This window comes from Rana temporaria, chromosome 3 (assembly GCF_905171775.1).
Source record: "Rana temporaria chromosome 3, aRanTem1.1, whole genome shotgun sequence".
NCBI classification, from domain to species: Eukaryota; Metazoa; Chordata; class Amphibia; order Anura; family Ranidae; genus Rana; species Rana temporaria.
This window is the reverse complement of record NC_053491.1, coordinates 463,531,252-463,552,695: the sequence shown is the minus strand read 5'-3', so window position 1 is coordinate 463,552,695 and position 21,444 is coordinate 463,531,252. Positions and strand designations below refer to the sequence as shown.

Here is a 21,444-nt window from a genome sequence, read left to right as displayed (position 1 = left end):
GCCAAGTCGCTCTTACTGTGTGGTTGCTGTTTAATACCATCTGAACGCAGTTGGTGTGACAGCGACTATTTTGTTACTTTACACTTGAGCCAAGTCGCTATTACTGCGTGTGTGCTGCTTAATAGCAACTAAAGGCAGTTGGTGTGACTGCGACTATTTTGTTACTTTACACTTGAGCCAAGTCGCTCTTACTGTGTGGTTGCTGTTTAATACCATCTGAACGCAGTTGGTGTGACAGCGACTATTTTGTTACTTTACACTTGAGCCAAGTCGCTATTACTGCGTGCGTGCTGCTTAATAGCAACTAAAGGCAGTTGGTGTGACTGCGACTATTTTGTTACTTTACACTTGAGCCAAGTCGCTCTTACTGTGTGGTTGCTGTTTAATACCATCTGAACGCAGTTGGTGTGACTGCGACTATTTTGTTACTTTACACTTGAGCCAAGTCGCTCTTACTGTGTGGTTGCTGTTTAATACCATCTGAACGCAGTTGGTGTGACAGCGACTATTTTGTTACTTTACACTTGAGCCAAGTCGCTCTTACTGTGTGGTTGCTGTTTAATACCATCTGAACGCAGTTGGTGTGACAGCGACTATTTTGTTACTTTACACTTGAGCCAAGTCGCTATTACTGCGTGCGTGCTGCTTAATAGCAACTAAAGGCAGTTGGTGGGACTGCGACTATTGTGTTACTTTACACTTGAGCCAAGTCGCTCTTACTGTGTGGTTGCTGTTTAATACCATCTGAATGCAGTTGGTGTGACAGCGACTATTTTGTTACTTTACACTTGAGCCAAGTCGCTATCACTGCGTGCGTGCTGCTTAATAGCAACTAAAGGCAGTTGGTGTGACTGCGACTATTTTGTTACTTTACACTTGAGCCAAGTCGCTCTTACTGTGTGGTTGCTGTTTAATACCATCTGAACGCAGTTGGTGTGACAGCGACTATTTTGTTACTTTACACTTGAGCCAAGTCGCTATTACTGCGTGCGTGCTGCTTAATAGCAACTAAAGGCAGTTGGTGTGACTGCGACTATTTTGTTACTTTACACTTGAGCCAAGTCGCTCTTACTGTGTGGTTGCTGTTTAATACCATCTGAACGCAGTTGGTGTGACTGCGACTATTTTGTTACTTTACACTTGAGCCAAGTCGCTCTTACTGTGTGGTTGCTGTTTAATACCATCTGAACGCAGTTGGTGTGACAGCGACTATTTTGTTACTTTACACTTGAGCCAAGTCGCTCTTACTGTGTGGTTGCTGTTTAATACCATCTGAACGCAGTTGGTGTGACAGCGACTATTTTGTTACTTTACACTTGAGCCAAGTCGCTATTACTGCGTGCGTGCTGCTTAATAGCAACTAAAGGCAGTTGGTGGGACTGCGACTATTTTGTTACTTTACACTTGAGCCAAGTCGCTCTTACTGTGTGGTTGCTGTTTAATACCATCTGAACGCAGTTGGTGTGACTGCAACTATTTTGTTACTTTACACTTGAGCCAAGTCGCTCTTACTGTGTGGTTGCTGTTTAATACCATCTGAACGCAGTTGGTGTGACAGCGACTATTTTGTTACTTTACACTTGAGCCAAGTCACTATTACTGCGTGCGTGCTGCTTAATAGCAACTAAAGGCAGTTGGTGTGACTGCGACTATTTTGTTACTTTACACTTGAGCCAAGTCGCTCTTACTGTGTGGTTGCTGTTTAATACCATCTGAACGCAGTTGGTGTGACAGCGACTATTTTGTTACTTTACACTTGAGCCAAGTCGCTATTACTGCGTGCGTGCTGCTTAATAGCAACTAAAGGCAGTTGGTGTGACTGCGACTATTTTGTTACTTTACACTTGAGCCAAGTCGCTCTTACTCTGTGGTTGCTGTTTAATACCATCTGAACGCAGTTGGTGTGACTGCGACTATTTTGTTACTTTACACTTGAGCCAAGTCGCTCTTACTGTGTGGTTGCTGTTTAATACCATCTGAACGCAGTTGGTGTGACAGCGACTATTTTGTTACTTTACACTTGAGCCAAGTCGCTCTTACTGTGTGGTTGCTGTTTAATACCATCTGAACGCAGTTGGTGTGACAGCGACTATTTTGTTACTTTACACTTGAGCCAAGTCGCTATTACTGCGTGCGTGCTGCTTAATAGCAACTAAAGGCAGTTGGTGTGACTGCGACTATTTTGTTACTTTACACTTGAGCCAAGTCGCTCTTACTGTGTGGTTGCTGTTTAATACCATCTGAACGCAGTTGGTGTGACAGCGACTATTTTGTTACATAACACCTGAACGCATAACTATGGCTGGAAGGACAAAGAGAGGCAGAGAGTCACGAGGGCAAGCAGGCTCTGCATCTAGAGGTAACGCTGGTGATGGATGTGGTGCATCCTCTTCAGCACGTGGCCGTGGCCGCTCGTCCTTCTTTTCGGGAGCTGGCCGTGTTGAGCCTCAACATGCTGAGAAATTAGTTGAGTGGATGACCAAGCCGTCCTCATCCTCCTCATCCTCTCTCACACAGACTGATTATAGTTTGTCTGGCAAAGCAGCTGCCAAGGCGTCCTCTACCCTCTGCACAATGGGATCACACAATCCTTCCCTAGTCCCACCGTGTCCTCCTGAGGAGTCCCCCGAACTGTTTCAACACAGTGTTGGGTACATGCTAGCTGAAGATGCACAGCGTTTTGAAGACTCCGATGACGGAACACTGATAGAGGAAGGCATTGATGTGAGCCCAGGGAGAGGGGGTGGCCGAGAGGGACAACAATCTGGGAGTGATGTTCCCCCAGCTGGAGCATACTGCCAGGTTGTCGCCAGTGATGATGAGGAGGGAGGGGATGATGAGGTCATTGACTCTACCTGGGTGCCTGGTAGGAGAGAGGAGGAGGAGGAAGAGGACGAGGCACAGGCACATCTTCAAAGAGGCAGGAAGCCCTCCAGGGGTCAGCTTAAGGGCAGTACACCAACTGCATTACGTGGCGCTGCTGTGTCTCAACGGTACAGCAAAAGTTCTTTGGTGTGGGCCTTTTTTGAAACCTGTCCATCAGATGCTACCTTTGCTGTTTGCAACATATGTCTCAAGCGTATCTCGCGTGGCCAAAACATCACCCGCTTGGGCACCACATGCTTGTCCAGACATATGTCGACCTGCCATGCAGCTCGTTGGCAGGCATACCAGAAAGACCCACACCAAAGACCAAAGCGGTCCTCCCCTTGCCCTTCTGTGACCTCAAACCCCACTAGACCCCTAGTCCTCTCTGCAGCCTGCACCGAAGGTGTAGAAATAGGTGTGTCACAACGTAGTAGTGGTAGTACATCCGGCCAATCTACTGATATTACCAGACAAATTTCCCTGCCCCAGCTGCTGCAGCGCCGAAAGAAGTATGCTCCCAGCCATCCACATGCCCAGCGGTTGAATGCTAGCTTAGCAAAATTGCTAGCACTTCAACTGCTACCTTTTCAGTTGGTAGATTCTGCCCCCTTCCGTGAGTTTGTGGAATGTGCAGTACCTCAGTGGCAAGTACCCAAACGCCACTTTTTTTCACGGAAGGCGATTCCGGCTCTCTACCGGCATGTGGAAGGCAATGTCCATACCTCGCTGGACAGGGCGGTCAGTGGTAAGGTGCATCTTACCGCTGACTCATGGTCCAGCAGGCATGGACAGGGACGTTACCTGTCTTTTACGGCCCATTGGGTGACTCTGCTGGCAGCTGGGAAGGACGCAGGTCAAGGCACAGTAGTTTTGGAGGTTGTTCCACCACCACGCCTCCAAAACACTACAACTGCTTGTGACACACCTCTCTCCTCCACCCCCTCCTCTTCTTCTTCCTCTGTGGCCTCTTCCTGTGGTGATGTTGGCTCAGAACCAGCCGTGCTCCGTAGGCGTACGACGGGCTACGCAGGAATGCAGGCCAAGAGATGCCATGCGGTCCTAGAGCTGGTGTGCTTGGGAGACAGGAGCCACACTGGGGAAGAGGTTCTTTCAGCTCTGCAGGGGCAGGCTCAGAGGTGGTTGACGCCACGCCAGCTGAAGCCTGGAATGGTGGTCAGCGATAATGGCACCAACCTCCTCTCTGCCCTGCGACGTGGAAAACTCACCCATGTGCCCTGTTTTGCGCATGTTCTCAATTTGGTGGTGCAGCGGTTCTTGGGCAGGTACCCTGGCTTACAGGATGTCCTGAGGCAGGCCAGGAAAGTCTGTGTGCATTTCCGGAGGTCATATAATGCCACTGCTCGGCTGACAGACCTCCAGAGGGAATACAACCTGCCCAAGAACCGCCTAATCTGTGACATGCCCACCAGATGGAACTCTACGTTGGCCATGCTGCAGCGGCTGCACACGCAGCAGAGGGCCATCAATGAGTACCTGTGCCAATATGGCAGCAGAACTGGCTCAGGGGAGCTTGGGTTTTTTTCACCACGCCAGTGGGCCTTGATCAGGGATGCATGCACTGTCCTGTCACCATTTGAGGAGGCCACGAGGATGGTGAGCAGTGACAGTGCATGCATCAGTGAGACTGTCCCGCTTATTCACATGTTGGAGCACACCCTACGTGGAATAATGGACAGGGCCCTTGAGGCAGAACAGAGGGAGGAAGAGGAGGACTTCCTTACCTCTCAAGGCCCCCTTTATCCAGACACTGTTCCTGCTTGCCCACCTGGAACACAGGAAGAGGAGGAGGAGGATGAGGAAGAGGAGGAGGAGGAGGAGGATTGTATCAGCAGCATGGAGGTGGAGCCTAGCACTCAGCATCAACAGCAGCAGTCTTCAAGGGATCATTTACAGTCCCAAGGAACACGTGGACTTTTACGTGGCTGGGATGAGGTGGCTGAGGATCCTGTCGTCCTCAGTGACCCAGAGGACTGTGCCCCGAATGCCTCTGCAAACCTACGCTGCATGGCCTCCCTGATTCTGCAAAGCCTGCGTAAGGATCCTCGTGTACGTGCTATCAAGGAGAGGGATCATTACTGGCTGGCAACTCTCCTTGATCCACGCTACAAGAGTAAGGTAACGGATCTTATGTTGCCATCGCAGAGGGAGCAGAAAATGAAACTACTGCGGGAGGCCTTGCAGAAGGGTCTGTGCAATGCGTTCCCAGAACCGGGGGGATTACCAAAACCTGGCCCTGGACAACGTCTTGCTGAGGCTTCGGTGAGTCAGAGAAGGAGCGGTGGAGAAGGTGGCCGTCTGAGCGATGCGTTCAGACAATTTTTTAGTCCGCAGGCCCAAGGTCTGACCGGTTCCAGCAACCATCGCCAGCGTCTGGTTTACATGGTCCGGGAATACCTAGCGGCAAGATCCGACTTGGACACCTTCCCCACGAAAAATCCTCTGGCTTACTGGGTCTTGAGGATGGATCACTGGCCAGAGCTTGCACAGTACGCAATTGAGCTACTGGCTTGCCCTGCATCCAGTGTTCTTTCAGAACGTACATTCAGTGCTGCTGGAGGCTTTGTGACCGATCACAGGGTACGCCTCTCCACCGACTCTGTTGATCGACTGACCTTCATCAAAATGAATCAGGCTTGGATCAACACCGGCTACCAAGCACCTGATGCTGATGTTACTGAATAAGAATTTTGTGTTGAAATATCAGATCCCTTTGAGACTGCTGATGCTGAGTGACTGTCCTGTTGTGCTGCTGATGGAATATCCTTCTCCTCCTCACTTTTCATGCTGTTAGCTAGTAAGAAATTTTGTTTTTCTGTGCTCCGCCACCAGTGCCTAAGGCCTAATTTTTCTGCCCCTGTTTAACAGGGGCGCCTAATAACAATTTTTGATGCAATACTTTGCACGTGGCCTAAGGCCTAATTTTTGTGCCCCTGTGTAACGGGCGTCTAATAACAATTTTTGATGCAATACTTTGCATGTGGCCTAAGGCACAATTTTTGTGCCCCTGTGTAACAGGGGCGTCTAATAACAATTTTTGATGCAATACTTTGCACGTGGCTCCTTGTTGCGCTCCAATTACAGATATTGGGAGGGGTTGCAGTGTTATGTTGCGCCTAATAACAATTTTGGATGCAATACTTTGCACGTGGCCTAAGGCCTAAGGCCTAATTTTTCTGCCCCTGTGTAACAGGGGTGTCTAATAACAATTTTTGATGCAATACTTTGCATGTGGCCTAAGGCACAATTTTTGTGCCCCTGTGTAACAGGGGCGTCTAATAACAATTTTTGATGCAATACTTTGCACGTGGCCTAAGGCACAATTTTTGTGCCCCTGTGTAACAGGGGCGCCTAATAACAATTTTTGATGCAATACTTTGCACGTGGCTCCTTGTTGCGCTCCAATTACAGATATTGGGAGGGGTTGCAGTGTTATGTTGCGCCTACGGACACATTTTTATGCCCCTGTGTAACAAGGGCGCCTAATAACAATTTTTGATGCAATACTTTGCACGTGGCTCCTTGTTGCGCTCCAATTACAGATATTGGGAGGGGTTGCAGTGTTATGTTGCGCCTAATATCAATTTTGGATGCAATACTTTGCACGTGGCCTAAGGCCTAAGGCCTAATTTTTCTGCCCCTGTGTAACAGGGGTGTCTAATAACAATTTTTGATGCAATACTTTGCATGTGGCCTAAGGCCTAAGGCACAATTTTTGTGCCCCTGTGTAACAGGGGCGTCTAATAACAATTTTTGATGCAATACTTTGCACGTGGCCTAAGGCACAATTTTTGTGCCCCTGTGTAACAGGGGCGCCTAATAACAATTTTTGATGCAATACTTTGCACGTGGCTCCTTGTTGCGCTCCAATTACAGATATTGGGAGGGGTTGCAGTGTTATGTTGCGCCTACGGACACATTTTTATGCCCCTGTGTAACAAGGGCGCCTAATAACAATTTTTGATGCAATACTTTGCACGTGGCTCCTTGTTGCGCTCCAATTACAGATATTGGGAGGGGTTGCAGTGTTATGTTGCGCCTACGGACACATTTTTATGCCCCTTTGTAACAAGGGCGCCTAATAACAATTTTTGATGCAATACTTTGCACGTGGCTCTTTGTTGCGCTACAATTACAGTATGTTTGAGGGGTGCCCTTTTTTCTACAATTTTGCTTTCCCAAAAAGATAATGCCACCCCCCCACCACCCCTAAAATAATCGAGATATTGTTCCCAGACAGCACGTGCGCAACCAGTATTAAATTACTTTGTTCTTATAATAATTTAATGTTGTGCAGGGACATTTCTAAACATGTGCCACTACTAGAGACACACAGCAGGTGTGATATTTGAAGGAATTTTTCATTTTTTTTTTTTTCACTTTAAACATCATTAAAATCGCTGCTCCGCAAAAACGTCCGTTTTTAAAATATTTTTTTCGATTGATACATGTTCCCTGGGGCAAGACCCGGGTTCTGAAAGACGTTTACCAACATTAAATTGAATATTGGTCTTTAAAATTATCGTTTTTGAATTCGAACGTTCGAGTCCCATAGACTTCAATGGGGTTCTAAATGTTCGCGCGAACCCGCGGTCTGTTCGAACGTTCTGATGCGAACCGAACCCGGGTATGTTCGGCTCATCCCTAATAGTCTAGTCAATATTCCAAACGCACACTTTCCTGGAGAAACGGCTCATAACTGCAAAATGGCTTCTGAAGCGATCACCAGCTGGGTACTGGAACAATCAACCACATGAACATATTCGCCAGCACACCATGGATTGTATATGACGTCCAAAAGCTTTAATGTGAAGAAAGCATCACAAGAAGTGCAATGTTTCGAGGCCAAGCAGGACCTCTTCGTCAAGCAAGTGATATAATGTAATGGAGATAGCACATTCATCACGCTGTAACAGACTGAAAAGCACGAAGACTGAAAAGCACGAATCGTCTCACACCAAACTTTTACTAATATGAAATCAGCAAAAGCAGCCCGAAGGGTGGCGCCATCTGAATGGAACTTCCCCTTTATAGTGCCGTCGTACGTGTTGTACGTCACTGCGCTTTGCTAGAGCATTTATTTTTCAACGATCGTGTGTAGGCAAAGCAGGCTTGACAAGAATCACGTTGAGAAAAACTATGTTTTTTCTGGCACATTAAAAACGGACGTGTGTACGCGGCATAACACATAAAAAAGGGTTTGATCTAAACCATTCCACTGTAGCTCTGGCTGTATGTTTAGGGTCGTTGTCCTGCTGGAAGGTGAACCTCCGCCCCAGTCTCAAGTCTTTTGCAGATTCTAACAGGTTTTCCTCTAAGATTTCCCTGTATTTGGCTCCATCCATCTTCCCATCAACTCTGACCAGGTACCCTGCCCCTACTGAAAAAGAGCATCCCCACAACATGATGCTGCCACCACCATGTTTCACAGTGGGGATGGTGTGCTCAGGGTGATGTGCAGTGTTAGTTTTCTGCCACACATAGCGTTTTGCTTTTTGGCCAAAAAGTTCAATTTTGGTCTCATCTGACCAGAGCACCTTCTTCCACATATTTGCTGTGTCCCCATGTGGCTTCTCGCAAACTGTAAACAGGACTTCTTATGGCTTTCTTTCAACAATGTCTTTCTTCTTGTCACTCTTCCATAAAGGTCAGATTTGTGGAGTGCACGACTAATAGGTGTCCTGTGGACAGATTCTCCCCCCTGAGCTGTGGATCTCTCCAGCTTCTCCAAAGTTACCATGGGCCTCTTGGCCGCTTCTCTGATGAATGCTCTCCTTGCCCGGCCTGTCAGTTTAGGTGGACGGCCATGTCTTGGTAGGTTTGCAGTTGTGCCATACTCTTTCCATTTTTGGATGACGGATTGAACAGAGCTCAGTGAGATGTTCAAAGCTTGGGAGATTTTTTTTTTAACCTAACCCTGCTTTACACTTCTCCACAACTTTATCCCTGACCTGTCTGGTGTGTTCCTTGGCCTTCATGATGCTGTATGTTCACTAAGGTTCTCTAACAAACCACTGAGAGCTTCACAGAACAGTTGTATTTATACTGAGATTAAATTGCACACAGGTGGACTCTATTTACTAATTAGGTGACTTATGAAGGCAATTGGTTCCACTAGATTTTAGTTAGGGGTATCAGAGTAAAGGGGGCTGAATACAAATGCACGCCCAATTTTTCAGATATTTATTTGTAAAAAAAATGTAAAACTATTTATAATTTCACTTTGGGTTGGTCTATCACATAAAATCCCAATAAAATAAATTTACGTTTTCGGCTGTAACATGACAAAATGTGGAAAATGTCAAAGGGTGTGAATACTTTTTCAAAGGGACTATATACAATATGTAGTGATTATTATATACTGGTCCTGCTCATGCTTTGTCTATAGGGTATGTAGTATATATACAGTCTGTAGTATTATTATATACAGTGTACTGTTCCATCTCATGCTGTGTCTATGGGGTATGTAGTATATATACAGTCTATAGTATTATTATATACAGTGTACTGGTCCTGCCCATGCTGTGTCTATGGGGTATGTAGTATATATACAGTCTGTAGTATTATTATATACAGTGTACTGGTCCTGCTCATGCTGTGTCTATGGGGTATGTAGTATATATACAGTCTGTAGTATTATTATATACAGTGTACTGGTCCTGCTCATGCCCTGTCTATGGGGTATGTAGTATATATACAGTCTGTAGTATTATTATATACAGTGTACTGGTCCTCCTCATGCTGTGTCTATGGGGTATGTAGTATATATACAGTCTGTAGTATTATATACAGTGTACTGGTCCTCCTCATGCTGTGTCTATGGGGTATGTAGTATATACATATATGCAATATGTAGGGATTATTATTATTTTTATTATTATTAATTTATAATACCTCTCAATATCAGAAGTTGAGAAAGAAACACAGCCTGCATAGAAGAAAACATAAGTATCTGTGGCTAAATCATTCCAGATATTGGGTGTGGCCTAAAGGAACATGGTTAAAGCGGAACTTCACCTCAAAAAAGAGAAGTTCTGATCATCCTCCTTTTACTTACCACTTTTTACCGATTTTTTTTCTAAGAGCAGCTACCCATTTTTGACAGGTACATGCTCCTACTTCTGCTCTCCTCCCTGGGGGAACAGAGCTGAAGTCTTGCCCTCCCTCCCCACCTGTAACCTCCTGGGACATGTGACTGTGGAACCAATCAGAAAGTGCAGTGCATATCGCACATGTGCAGTGGGAAACTGGCTGTGAAACACAAGCTTTCCACAAGCAAGAAGGTGGTAAGGGGGATCCAAAGATCATTGAAAAATCGGCCCGGGTGATGACAGAACTGGATCACTAGGCTGGTAAATGTCTGAATAGTAAAAGTCAGCAGCTACAGTATTTGTTTGCTGCTGACATAAAAAAAATGTTGTTACTGACCGTAGCTCCTCTTTAACTACCTATAGTAAAATGACGGTGGGCGGGATCCCCTCTCATTCTGGGGCAACATCCAGGGGCGGCACTGCCCGAGGGCCCCATGCCACTAGGGGGCCCCATCAGGGTTGCCAGCCTCAGTAAAACCAGGGATAAAAATCTGTGTTTTTTTAAAAATCCCAAGATTATAGACTCCCCGCCTCTCCAGTACCTTTTCAGTGTGTGTATGTGTATTCTGTGTGTATGTATACTGTGTGAGTATACTGTGTATGTATACTATGGGGCAGATCCACAAAGAAAGTACGCCGGCGTATCTATTGATACGCCGGCGTACTTTCAAATTTTCTGCGGCGTATCTTTGTTTTGAATCCTCAAAACAAGATACAACGGCATCTGGGTTAGATCCGACAGGCGTACGTCTTCGTACGCCTTCGGATCTTAGATGCAATTCTTCGGCGTCCGCTGGGTGGCGTTCCCATCGTATTCCGCGTCGAGTATGCAAATTAGCTATTTCCGACGATCCACGAACGTACGAGCGGCCGTCGCATTCTTTTACGTCGTTTCCGTTCGGCTTTTTTCGGCGTATAGTTAAAGCTGCTATCTGGTGTATGCAATGTTAAGTATGGCCGTCGTTCCCGCGTCGAATTTTAAAATGCTTTATTTCATTTTCGTTAGTCGTCCGTTAATCGGGCTGGACGTAATTTCCGTCCACGTCAAAACCAATGACGTCCTTGCAACGTCATTTAGCGCAATGCAGGGTGGGAAATTTAGGGACGGCGCATGCACAGTTCTTTCGGCGCGGGGACGCGCTTCATTTAAATGAAACACGCCCCCTACTCGCCGATTTGAATTACGCGCCGTTACGCCGCGAGAGATACACTACGCCGCCGTAACTTACGGCGCAAATTCTTTCTGGATTCAAAGCTTTGAAAAGTAAGTTACAGCGGCGTAGCGTATCTCACATACGCTGCGCCCATGCAAATGTACGTGAATCTGCCCCTATATGTGTGTGTGTGTGTATACTGTGTGGCCCCATAATCTATTGCCTGGGGGGCCCCATAATCTCCTATTGCCCAGGGGCCCCTTAATGTTGTATTGCCCAGGGGCCCCATGAGTTGTCAGTCCTCCCCTGGCAATGTCATATGACTTTGCCCCAGTTTCACCGCTCTTGCGCCCACAGTGGCGGCCATCACGGCCCATCAGTGCCACCTATCAGTGCTGCATATTAGTGCCTCCTCATCAGTGCCCTTCAGTGCAGCCTATCTGTGCCCATAAGGGCAGCCTCATCAGCACACATCAGTGAAGGAGAAAAATAACTTATTTACAAAATTTACTGACAGTTTTTCAGCAAAAAATAATAAACCCAGTGGCGATTAAATACCACCAAAAGAAAGCTAAATTTATGGGAAGAAAATGATCCCATAAAATGAGTCCCTGCCCTCAAAGAGCTTACAATCTAAGGTCCCTATCTCACATTCATACATACGCATTTTAGGGTCAATTTCGACAGGATCCAATTAACCTACCAGCATGTCTTTAGATCAGTGTTTCTCAACTCCAGCCCTCAAAGGCGCCCCAAACAGGTCATGTTTTCAGGATTTCCCTCAGATGAAACATCTGTGGTAATTACTAAGTCAGTGAAACTGATCAAATGATCTGTGCAAAATAATAGAATGCCTAAAAACATGACCTGTTGGGGCGCCTTGAGGACTGGAGTTGAGAAACACTGTTCTAGAATGTGGAAGGAAGCCAGAGCACCTGAATGAAACTCACACAAGCAAGGGGAGAACATGCAAACTTATTGCAGGTATCCCCTGATGAGCCCTTGATGAAGTCACGTGACCGTGACGCTACGCGTTGGGACAGACAGGCACTGGAAGTGACGTCGGCGTGCAAGCTCGCCGCTCGTGGTGTTTAGCATTTACCTTTTGTTTGAGATGTGAGTATCACAGCTGTTTTTAGAAATAAATTATTTTGGTTTTACATACTACACCATCTGGAATCCCTCTTCCTTCCTTCATATTGCACACTGAATAACCTGGAGAGGGATACTATTTCCGCTACTGACTTCAGGGGAGTAGACACACAGCACCACAATAAGAATGATCTATCAGGACAAGGAGGCTCCCTAGATGTTTACCCAAAAGAAGCCGCTAGCGTGACCCATTTCACCATCCAGGATGTTCATTACTATTTACACACGCTGTTACCCACCTTTTGGGGGGGCGTAAACAAAAAAAAATTGCAGCCTCACTGTGCCCATCAAATGCAGCCACTGTGCCATCAATTGTCACCACTGTGCCATGCCATAAAAGGCAGCCACTGTGCCATCAATTCGCACCACTGTCCCATGCCATCAAATGCAGTCACTATGCCATGCCATCAATTCGCACCACTGTGCCATCAATTCGCACCACTGTGCCATGCCATCAAACAAAGTCACTGTGCCATGCCATCAAACACAGTCACTGTGCCATGCCATCAAACACAGCCACTGTGCCATGCCATCAAACACAGTCACTGTGCCATCAATTGTCACCACTGTGCCATGCCATCAAAGGCAGCCACTGTGCCATGCCATCAAACACAGCCACTGTGCCATCGATTGTCATCACTGTACCAATTGTCACCACTGTGCCCTTTAATTGTCGCCACTGTGCCCATTGTCGCCACTGTGCCCATTGATGTCGCTGTGCCTTTTAATTGTCGCCACTGTGCCCATTCATGCCGCTGTGACAATTGTCCCCACTGTGCCCATCGTCCCCACTGTGCCTATTGGCGCCACTGTGCCCATTGATGTCACTGTGCCCCCCCCCTCCCGCACTTACCTTTACTGGAGTCAGCCATCCACGTCCCTCGATGTCTTCTCCCGCCCTCGATGACGCTTCAGCCAATCAGGTTACCGGTAGCCAGAATCGGTCAACCTGATTGGCTGAGACGCCTGTCAGTCTTATCCAAGGAACGCGCCCCCGTACGTTCCCTGGATAAGTTTCCGGAAGGCTGAGGGCTGTACTCGGAAAGCCTATCAGAGCTGCTGGCTCTGATAGGCACTTCCGTACGGCCAACCAGCTGCCGTTATTCAGGTGGTCGGCGATCAAGGTCCCGCCATCTGAATAGACCAGCGTCAGCGGCAACAATAACATCGATTCATGCAATGCATGAATCTATGTTATTAGACTCAGTGGCGGTGCGAGAGCCAGAGGGTGCTGTGCTCCAGCGCCCTCTATGGACGAACCGCCACTACACTTGACACATTGCTTCTGACACTGCTATTTGCACAAAGTATCAGAGGGAATCCAGCACTTGCTTTCACTTTCCCTCCACTATACATCCATTGCTTGAAGACTTTGCTTATTTAAAAAAAAAAAAAATTAAAAGTCAGCAGCTAGAAACACTGTAGCTGCTGACTTTTGATAAGGACACCTACCTGTGCAGGGTCCCCACGAATTCGGCAGCCAAAGCCGAGCAAACGCTCGGGTCTCGGCTGCCCCGCCGCCATCCTCGGTGAGGGAATCAGGAAGTGAAGCGTTGCGGCTTCACTGCACGATTCCCTACTGCGCAAGTCACACGGCGCTATGTGAATGGGCGGATGTCTCCTGGGACACACACAAGGTCCCAGAAGACAACGCTCCCCATTTCCCAGGAGGCAGCGCGAGAGGAGAAGAAAGAAGACCACCGCAGACGAGGAAGAGGCAGAGTAGGACGATCTGCCTAGTAACAGCCACTTCTGGTAAGTATAAAAAAAAGAGAGTGTTACACGGAACTTTAGCAAAGTCTCTGCCACAGACCTTCCCAAAGATGGAGATATTCTCGGTCCAGAATCCTTTCTCAACTCGCGCATGCGCCGTAGGGAACCAGGTAGTGAAGCCGGAGCGCTTCACTTCCTGGTTCCCTCACTGAGGATGGCGGGGGAGCAGCAGAGTGACGAGCGATCGCTCATCCTCTGCTGCGGACCGCGCTGGACTCCAGGACAGGTAAGTGTCCTAATATTAAAAGTCAGCAGCTGCAGTATTTGTAGCTGCTGGCTTTTAATATTTTTTTTTCATGGCACATCCGCTTTAAATAAAAAGTGCAATTCAAGGACATGTAAATAACTTAATAAATATTTTTCTTACAAAATGTCTTTAAAATGTTTTGACAGTCCATATAGAGCTGCCTATACAAGAGATTTTAACCACTTCCTTACTGGGCACTTAAACCCCCTTCCTGCCCAGAGGACTTTTTGCGATTCGGCACTGCGTGGCTTTAACTGACAATTGCGCGGTCGTGCGATGTGGCTCCCAAACAAAATTGACATCCTTTTTTTCCCACAAATAGAGCTTTCTTTTGGTGGTATTTGATCACCTCTGCGGTTTTTATTTTTTGCGCTATAAAAAAAAATAGAGCGACAATTTTGAAAAAAAAAAAAAAAAATTTTTACTTGTTGCTATAATAAATAGCTCAATTTTTTTTTTTTATCCTCAGTCTAGGCCCATACGTATTCTACATATTTTTAGTAAAAAAAAAAATTGCAATAAGCGACTGGTTTGCGCAAAAGTTATAGCGCCTACAAAATAAGGGACAGAATTATTATTTTTTATTTATTTTTTACTAGTAATGGCGGCGATCTGCGATTTTTATTGCGACTGCGACATTATGGCGGACACATCGGACACTTTTGACACATTTTTGGCACCATTCACATTTATACTGCAATCAGTGCTACAAATATGCACTAATTACTGTATAAATGTGACTGGCAGGGAAGGGGTTAACACTAGGGGGTGAGAAAGGGGTTAAATGCATTCCCTATATAGTGTTCTAACTGTGGGGGAAGGGGAGTGACTGGGGGAGGTGACCGATCTGTGTCTCTATGTACAAGAGACACAGATCGGTCTATCGGTCTCCTCTCTCCCTGACAGCACCGCTGTCTGTGAGAGCCGGCAATGAGAAATGATCTCATATGTAAACATATGAGATCATCTCTCATTGGCCGCACAGATCGCCTAGCAAACGGCCACTCCGATTGGCTGTTCACGGCGATCTGTGATTGGCTGTGTCCAAGGGACACGGCCAGCACAGCAGTTCCCCGCTGCGTGCTCGGGGAACGCGGAAAGGGGCGGACGTCAAATGACGGCGCCCCAGAGATGTAGAACCACCCTGCGGCCGTATATAGTCGTACAGCCTTCGGGAAGTGGTTAAGTACAGTGGGGTAAAGATCTACGTAAATGTTGTTTATGCAGTTAGTGGTAAACTTTTCTCTTATACAGTATGTATTTCTTCTGAGTATTTACTGTTTGTCTTGAATTCAGCTTTTAATAAGTTCCACGTGTTTTGTTCTCAGACAGACTTCATGAAACCTCTGGACAGCTATGTGTTGATCAGCCTGCAAGGACTGAAGTGATAGAAGGGATGTCGGTCACCATCCCGTGCCAATTTTCATTTCCAAGAAATAAGAACATCATTGAGTCTCCAACTTTCATTGTGAAAGCATATGATCACGATTATTGTGGAGGGGATAATAGGATCATTTATGACTCCAGTATAGGATTCTTCTCCCCCAACTATCGGGGAAGGCTAAATGTGACATACGATCTAAGACACAAAAAGGCCTCAATAACCATAAACAATGTAATGAAGGAGGACGCTACACAATATTGCTGCGGCTGTCGCTTAGAACTGGGTTTTCCCAATGGGGGCAACAGGAAATGGGCAAGCCTTGGTGGTACGAGGCTTACAGTGAAAGGTAAGCCAAGGTCAGACTTTGCAAAATCCAACTTTCTCATTATACTGTATATAAAAGTCAATTGATATGTTTTTTTTTTCTTTTCTTTTTTCTTTTCTTTTTTTACTACGGTAATACAGGCTGATAAAAATGTGCAAAATGCTGTCCATGGCTGGGAGTCATGTAATCTGTTAACAGCTTACTCTGTAATTGACAATGGGATATGCTTCCAACTTTAGGCCATTTTCACTCTACTGTATACATGTCTGGGGGGGGGGGGCTATGCAGACTCCATCACTTTATCATGAATGGGTCAAGGGCAGAGGCGTATCAAGTGAAAATGGCGCCTATGGCAAGCACTGAAACTGTGCCCCTGTCAAAACAAAAAAACTACTTGGCTGGGGCCACAATAGCATACATAAACATGCAATGGTAATGCAATAATATTGTTACCTCTTCCAGTTGGCGGCTCCCAAGAGTAAACACACCTCTAATCAAACCAAAAGAAAAGCTTTACTTTGCATATGGAAAAGAAGGCAAAGGGGTTTAAACACAGGTTAAATATGCACAATATACACAAACATTAGCAATAAAATGACTCTGCAAGAGCTCTTTGCAAGAGTCAACAAATAAAGAAAGGAAAACCCAAACTAAGAGGGTAATGTTGTTAAGTATCAGTTACTATAGGCAGTCTTTGCTCCCCCTAGCGGGCAGTCCTGCAGAACAGCTAATGTGAAACTCTTTGCCAGGCCTGGCTCTAACAGCTCCCAAATGTCTCCCAAGAACAAAGGCCCAGATTCTCAAAGGGCTTACGACGGCGCAACGCCATTTGCGCCGTCGTAAGTCCTAATCTGGGCCGTCGTATCTATGCGACTGATTCTTAGAATCAGTTACGCATAGATATCCCTTAGATCTGACAGGCGTAAGGCTCTTACGCTGTCAGATCTTAAATGCTATTTTTTTTCCCGCCGCTAGGTGTCGCCTCGTCGTTTTCCCCGTCGTCTATGCAAATTAGCTATTTACGCGAGATTCCCGAACGTACGCGCGGACGACGCAGTGAATTTACGACGTTTACGTAAGCGTAAACTTGCCCCTGCTATATGAGGGGTAAGTTTACGTAGGTCCGTCGTATGTCATGTTAAGTATGGCGTCGGGTCAGCGTCGTCTTTTTCCGTAGTTTACGTTGTTTTCCTAAGTCGTCCGCGAATACGACTTTACGTCAATGACGCTCACGTCGGCGTCATTGACGTTTTCCGTCGTGAGCTGGAGCATGCGCACTGGGCTCTTTTTCCACCGGGCGCATGCGCAGTTCGATCGCCGCGCCACGCTTAATTTGAATACAAGCCGCCCCCTTTGAATTACGCGGCCATACGCCGGGCCATTTACACTACGCCGCCGCAAATTACGGAGCAAGTGCTTGGAGAATACGGCACTTGCTCCAGTAAGTTGCGGTGGCGTGGTGTAAATGGCTTACACTACGCCAACGCATAATCTTAGAGAATCTGGCCCAAAGTCTATGTTGCAGCCGTTGGTGCACTTTTAAACTGTAATCCAAAGGGGTAAAAGAGGGAATAAACTCAGTCAAACAGAGTATGACGAACACCAATGATGATGAACTGATTTCTAGTCAGCGTCAGTCAACTCTGCGGGTATAACTCTCAACTTGTTAGGCCTCTCTGATTCAGTCAAAGATCAAACATGTGGCTCCGGTTTATGGAGTAACACTAAGTTATCAGCTGTCCTTCACAAAGACGTGCCGATCAGTCACCGCTCCGCAACACACGGTCTCCGGTATCAGGCTCTCCACTGTTACGATCGTCAGCTGGCGAGCTTCTCCGGTCCCTTGGAACACGAGCTGGGCACCTTTCGGTCTTCCGGTGGATGCAGGCCCAGGCTTCAGGCCTAGCAGCTCGGCTGTGTTCCTCTCCACAGCTCCGCAGAGGAGAAGATGCAGGTCCCGAGAGAGCGAAGTTAGCTCCTCCTCTCCTTTAAGTAACCTCGCCCATAAGTCTGTGCGGAGGTGTCATGTGCTCCAAGAAGGCAGGGCATTGTGGGAAATGTAGTCTCTTTCTACTAAGTGTCAATGGAGTCCATATCTCCCGGTACTTCCGATCCCACAATGCATGGCTTCTGAAAAGATATCAACATGTATATACAAATATAACTAGAGCTCTAGTGGGGATTCAGGATATCGTAGTCCATGATAGTGTGACCCCGCTACACAAGTCAAGCTCTTTAATCTTTCAATTAACACATTATGGATTGGCACTGCATAAACTGCCCAAGTGCCCGATGGGTCAGTCCGCCCCTGCTCACTAAACAGTCTACATTCAGTTCCGCCGAAAAAAAACTATATTAAAAGTCATCATCTACAAATACTGCAGCTGCTGACTTTTAATATATGGACACTTACCTGTCCACCGCACCCACAGTGTCCGGTCCCGAAGTCAATTTGTCCCTCAAGTTCTCGGGTGGAGGCGCCGCCATCTTCAGTAAGGAAGCCTTGTGGCTTCACTTCCTGGTTCCCTACTTGGCATGCACGAGTTGCACTGTGCGATCCCACTGGTCCCTACTGTCTTCTGGGACCTGTGTGTCTCCCAGAAGACATTTCCCTGGTCTGCCTAGTGACATGTCACTGATCTACTGTAACTGGTAGCTCCTCCCCCTAATAGTTAGAATCACTTCCTAGGAAACACTTAACCCTTTCACTGCACTGCCATTTTCACAGTATCAGTGCATTTTTATAGCACTGATCGCTGTATAAATGCCAATGGTCTAAAAATGTGTCAAAAGTGTCCGATGTGTCCGCAATAAAGTCGCTGTCATGATAAAAATCATAAATTGCCGCCATTACTAGAGGGACATCAATTTTGTTTGGGAGCCACGTTGCACGACCACGCAATTGTCAGTTAAAGTGACACAGTGCCAAATCGCAAAAAGTGGCCTGGTCTTTGGCCAGCAAAATGGTCCGGGGCTGAAGTGGTTAAAGTTCATATACTGCAAAGTTTGCAGTACATGAATTTTCACTGAATGTGGAATGTTTAATGAGCTTGTTGCACAAATCACTGTATTACACTTTATTTATGATATCTATAGACATACAGATTTATTGAAACCATATTAAGCACTATATTTGATTTGCTGCTTCTGCTTGGCACACATGCACAATGGCACATGATGATGACCATCATGTGCGATTGTGCGTGTGTGCCAGGCACAAGCAGAAGCAAGCAGACAATCAAATATAGTTCTCAACATGGATTCAATAAATCTGCATATCTATAGATATCATAAATAAAGTGTAATACAGTGATTTGTGCAGTGCAACAGCAGATACTACTTTAAAGTAGACTGTGGATGCGACTACAAAAAATATCCAGAGACTGCGAATGCGACTGCAGAAGATGACCAGACTGTGGATGCGACTACAGAAGATGACCAGACTGCGGATGCGACTATAAAAAATAACCAGAGACTGCGGGTGCAACTACAAAAAATAACCAGAGACTGCGAATGCGACTACAGAAGATGCCCAGACTGCGACTACAGAAGATGACCAGACTGTGGGTGCGACTACAAAAAATAACCAGAGACTGCGAGTGCGACTACAGAAGATGACCAGACTATACGACATATATCATAGTTCTGGAATTTTGCTTCCTGTTCATACAAGTTGGAATGTAACCAGTTAAAATCAAAGCTTTGTAGCACATCAGAAATACGTGTGATTACAGGCTTCAAAAATAATAAGGGCTAGCTAAGACGACGCAGGGCTCGTAGAGATGGAAAATGCTGCCCCTAGAGGCCAATATGATATATTACAAGGACTACCGCATGGTAAAATCAGGAGGCAAGTGGGGGTGGCTATGAGTGGGAGTGAATGAATGTAAAAAGCACACAGGAGGGAAATAGTTCCTTTTCCTTTTTCCTTTGGATCCTGGCTTTGGCCTGAGCCATGGGGCTCAGGCCCTCTTTTGCCATCCAGAGCCTAGCCGAATAGACTATGGGCCAGATTCAGGTAGCTCGGCGTTTCTTTGAGCGGGCATAGCGCATCTCATATGCGCTACGCCAACGTAACATAGAGAGGCAAGACCAGTATTCACAAAGCACTTGCTCCCTAAGTTACGGCGGCGTAGCGTAAATGGGAAGGCGTAAGCCCGCCTAATTCAAATTTGGAAGGTAGTGGGCGTGTTGTATTAAAATTAACCGTGACCCCATGTAAATGAATGGCCGAACGAACGGCGCATGCGCGCGCATGCTCAGAGTCATGTCGCATATACTCCCTAAGATACAACGGCTCAATGCGTACGACGTGAACGTAACCTACGCACAGCCCCATTCACGTACGACTTACGCAAACAACGTAAAATCCGACGGCTGTTCTGACGTCCATACCCTAACATGACTTACCCCTGCTTTATGAGGGATAACTTTAAGCCGGACGTACGCCTTACGTAAACGGCGTAGCTTACTGCGACGGGCGCAAGTACGTTTGTGAATCGGCGTATCTAGGTCATTTACATATTCGATGCGTAAATCAATGGAAGCGCCCCTAGCGGCCAGCGTAAATATGCACCCAAGATACGATGGCGTAGGAAACTTACGTCGGTCGGATGGAGCCAGAATTCAGGCATATCTGGTTTTAAGAATATGGCGCATAGATACGACGGCGCATCCTAGAACTTACGCAGCATATAAGATACGTCGGCAAAAGTCGTTCGTGAATCTGGGCCCATGTCTCTAGGATTGTGATAAGTATTTTTGATATTCTGCTGTTTAGTGTTTGACGTTAGTATATTCCTATTTTCTTGGGAAATAAATGAAATGTATTGTTTTACTAAGTAGTGTGTTTACTTTCATAGATAACCTTATATCATTGTGCTTATCAGAGTCCTAATAGACTAGCTAATTATAGGCTTAGAGAAGTTAATACATTCATGCAATAGATAGAGGGAATCCGTAAACACCTTTAGGAAGAATAGTTACTGTATATAGCTTATATTAGATTGTATATTATTGCATCATTTACTTCAATTCATGCTGCAGTACCTAGGCAAAGATTCTAAGAATTGGGACATCAATGCATGGGACTATTACTGGTTTGCCACAAATTTGAATCCATGTTACAGGGGGAAATGCCTGAGCTCCCCCTGCCATCACATACTGAGAAAAAATAGCCACCTGTAAGAGGTGTTGCAGCCGGCAGGAGTGTGTGTAAAACCCCCTGTTGCAACCGACATAAGGTATACATTGTGACATTGGCTTTTGGAGAGGACTGCAGGGTAGCCTCTTGTCTACTAACTATGGGTCCTGGCTTTTCAGGGGGGCACTATTCTTGGGAGGTGTGTGCCTGGAGGACCCGTCAAGTGGTCTTGCTTTGGATTCGGGATTGTCTCCCGAAACAGACTCTGGAAAGTTAGGCCTGAGATATA

General features: G+C 46.4%; 1 protein-coding gene across 1 annotated transcript in view; it reads left to right on the top strand.

Moving 5' to 3' along the window:
- The window catches only part of LOC120933550, a 45,545-nt gene that overhangs the window by 5,864 nt on the left and 18,237 nt on the right, over nt 1-21,444 (top strand). Inside the window, exon 2 of the mRNA XM_040346808.1 lies at nt 15,632-16,033. Coding sequence (XP_040202742.1) covers nt 15,632-16,033 — 402 coding nt within the window. The remainder of the gene's footprint in view (nt 1-15,631; nt 16,034-21,444) is intronic.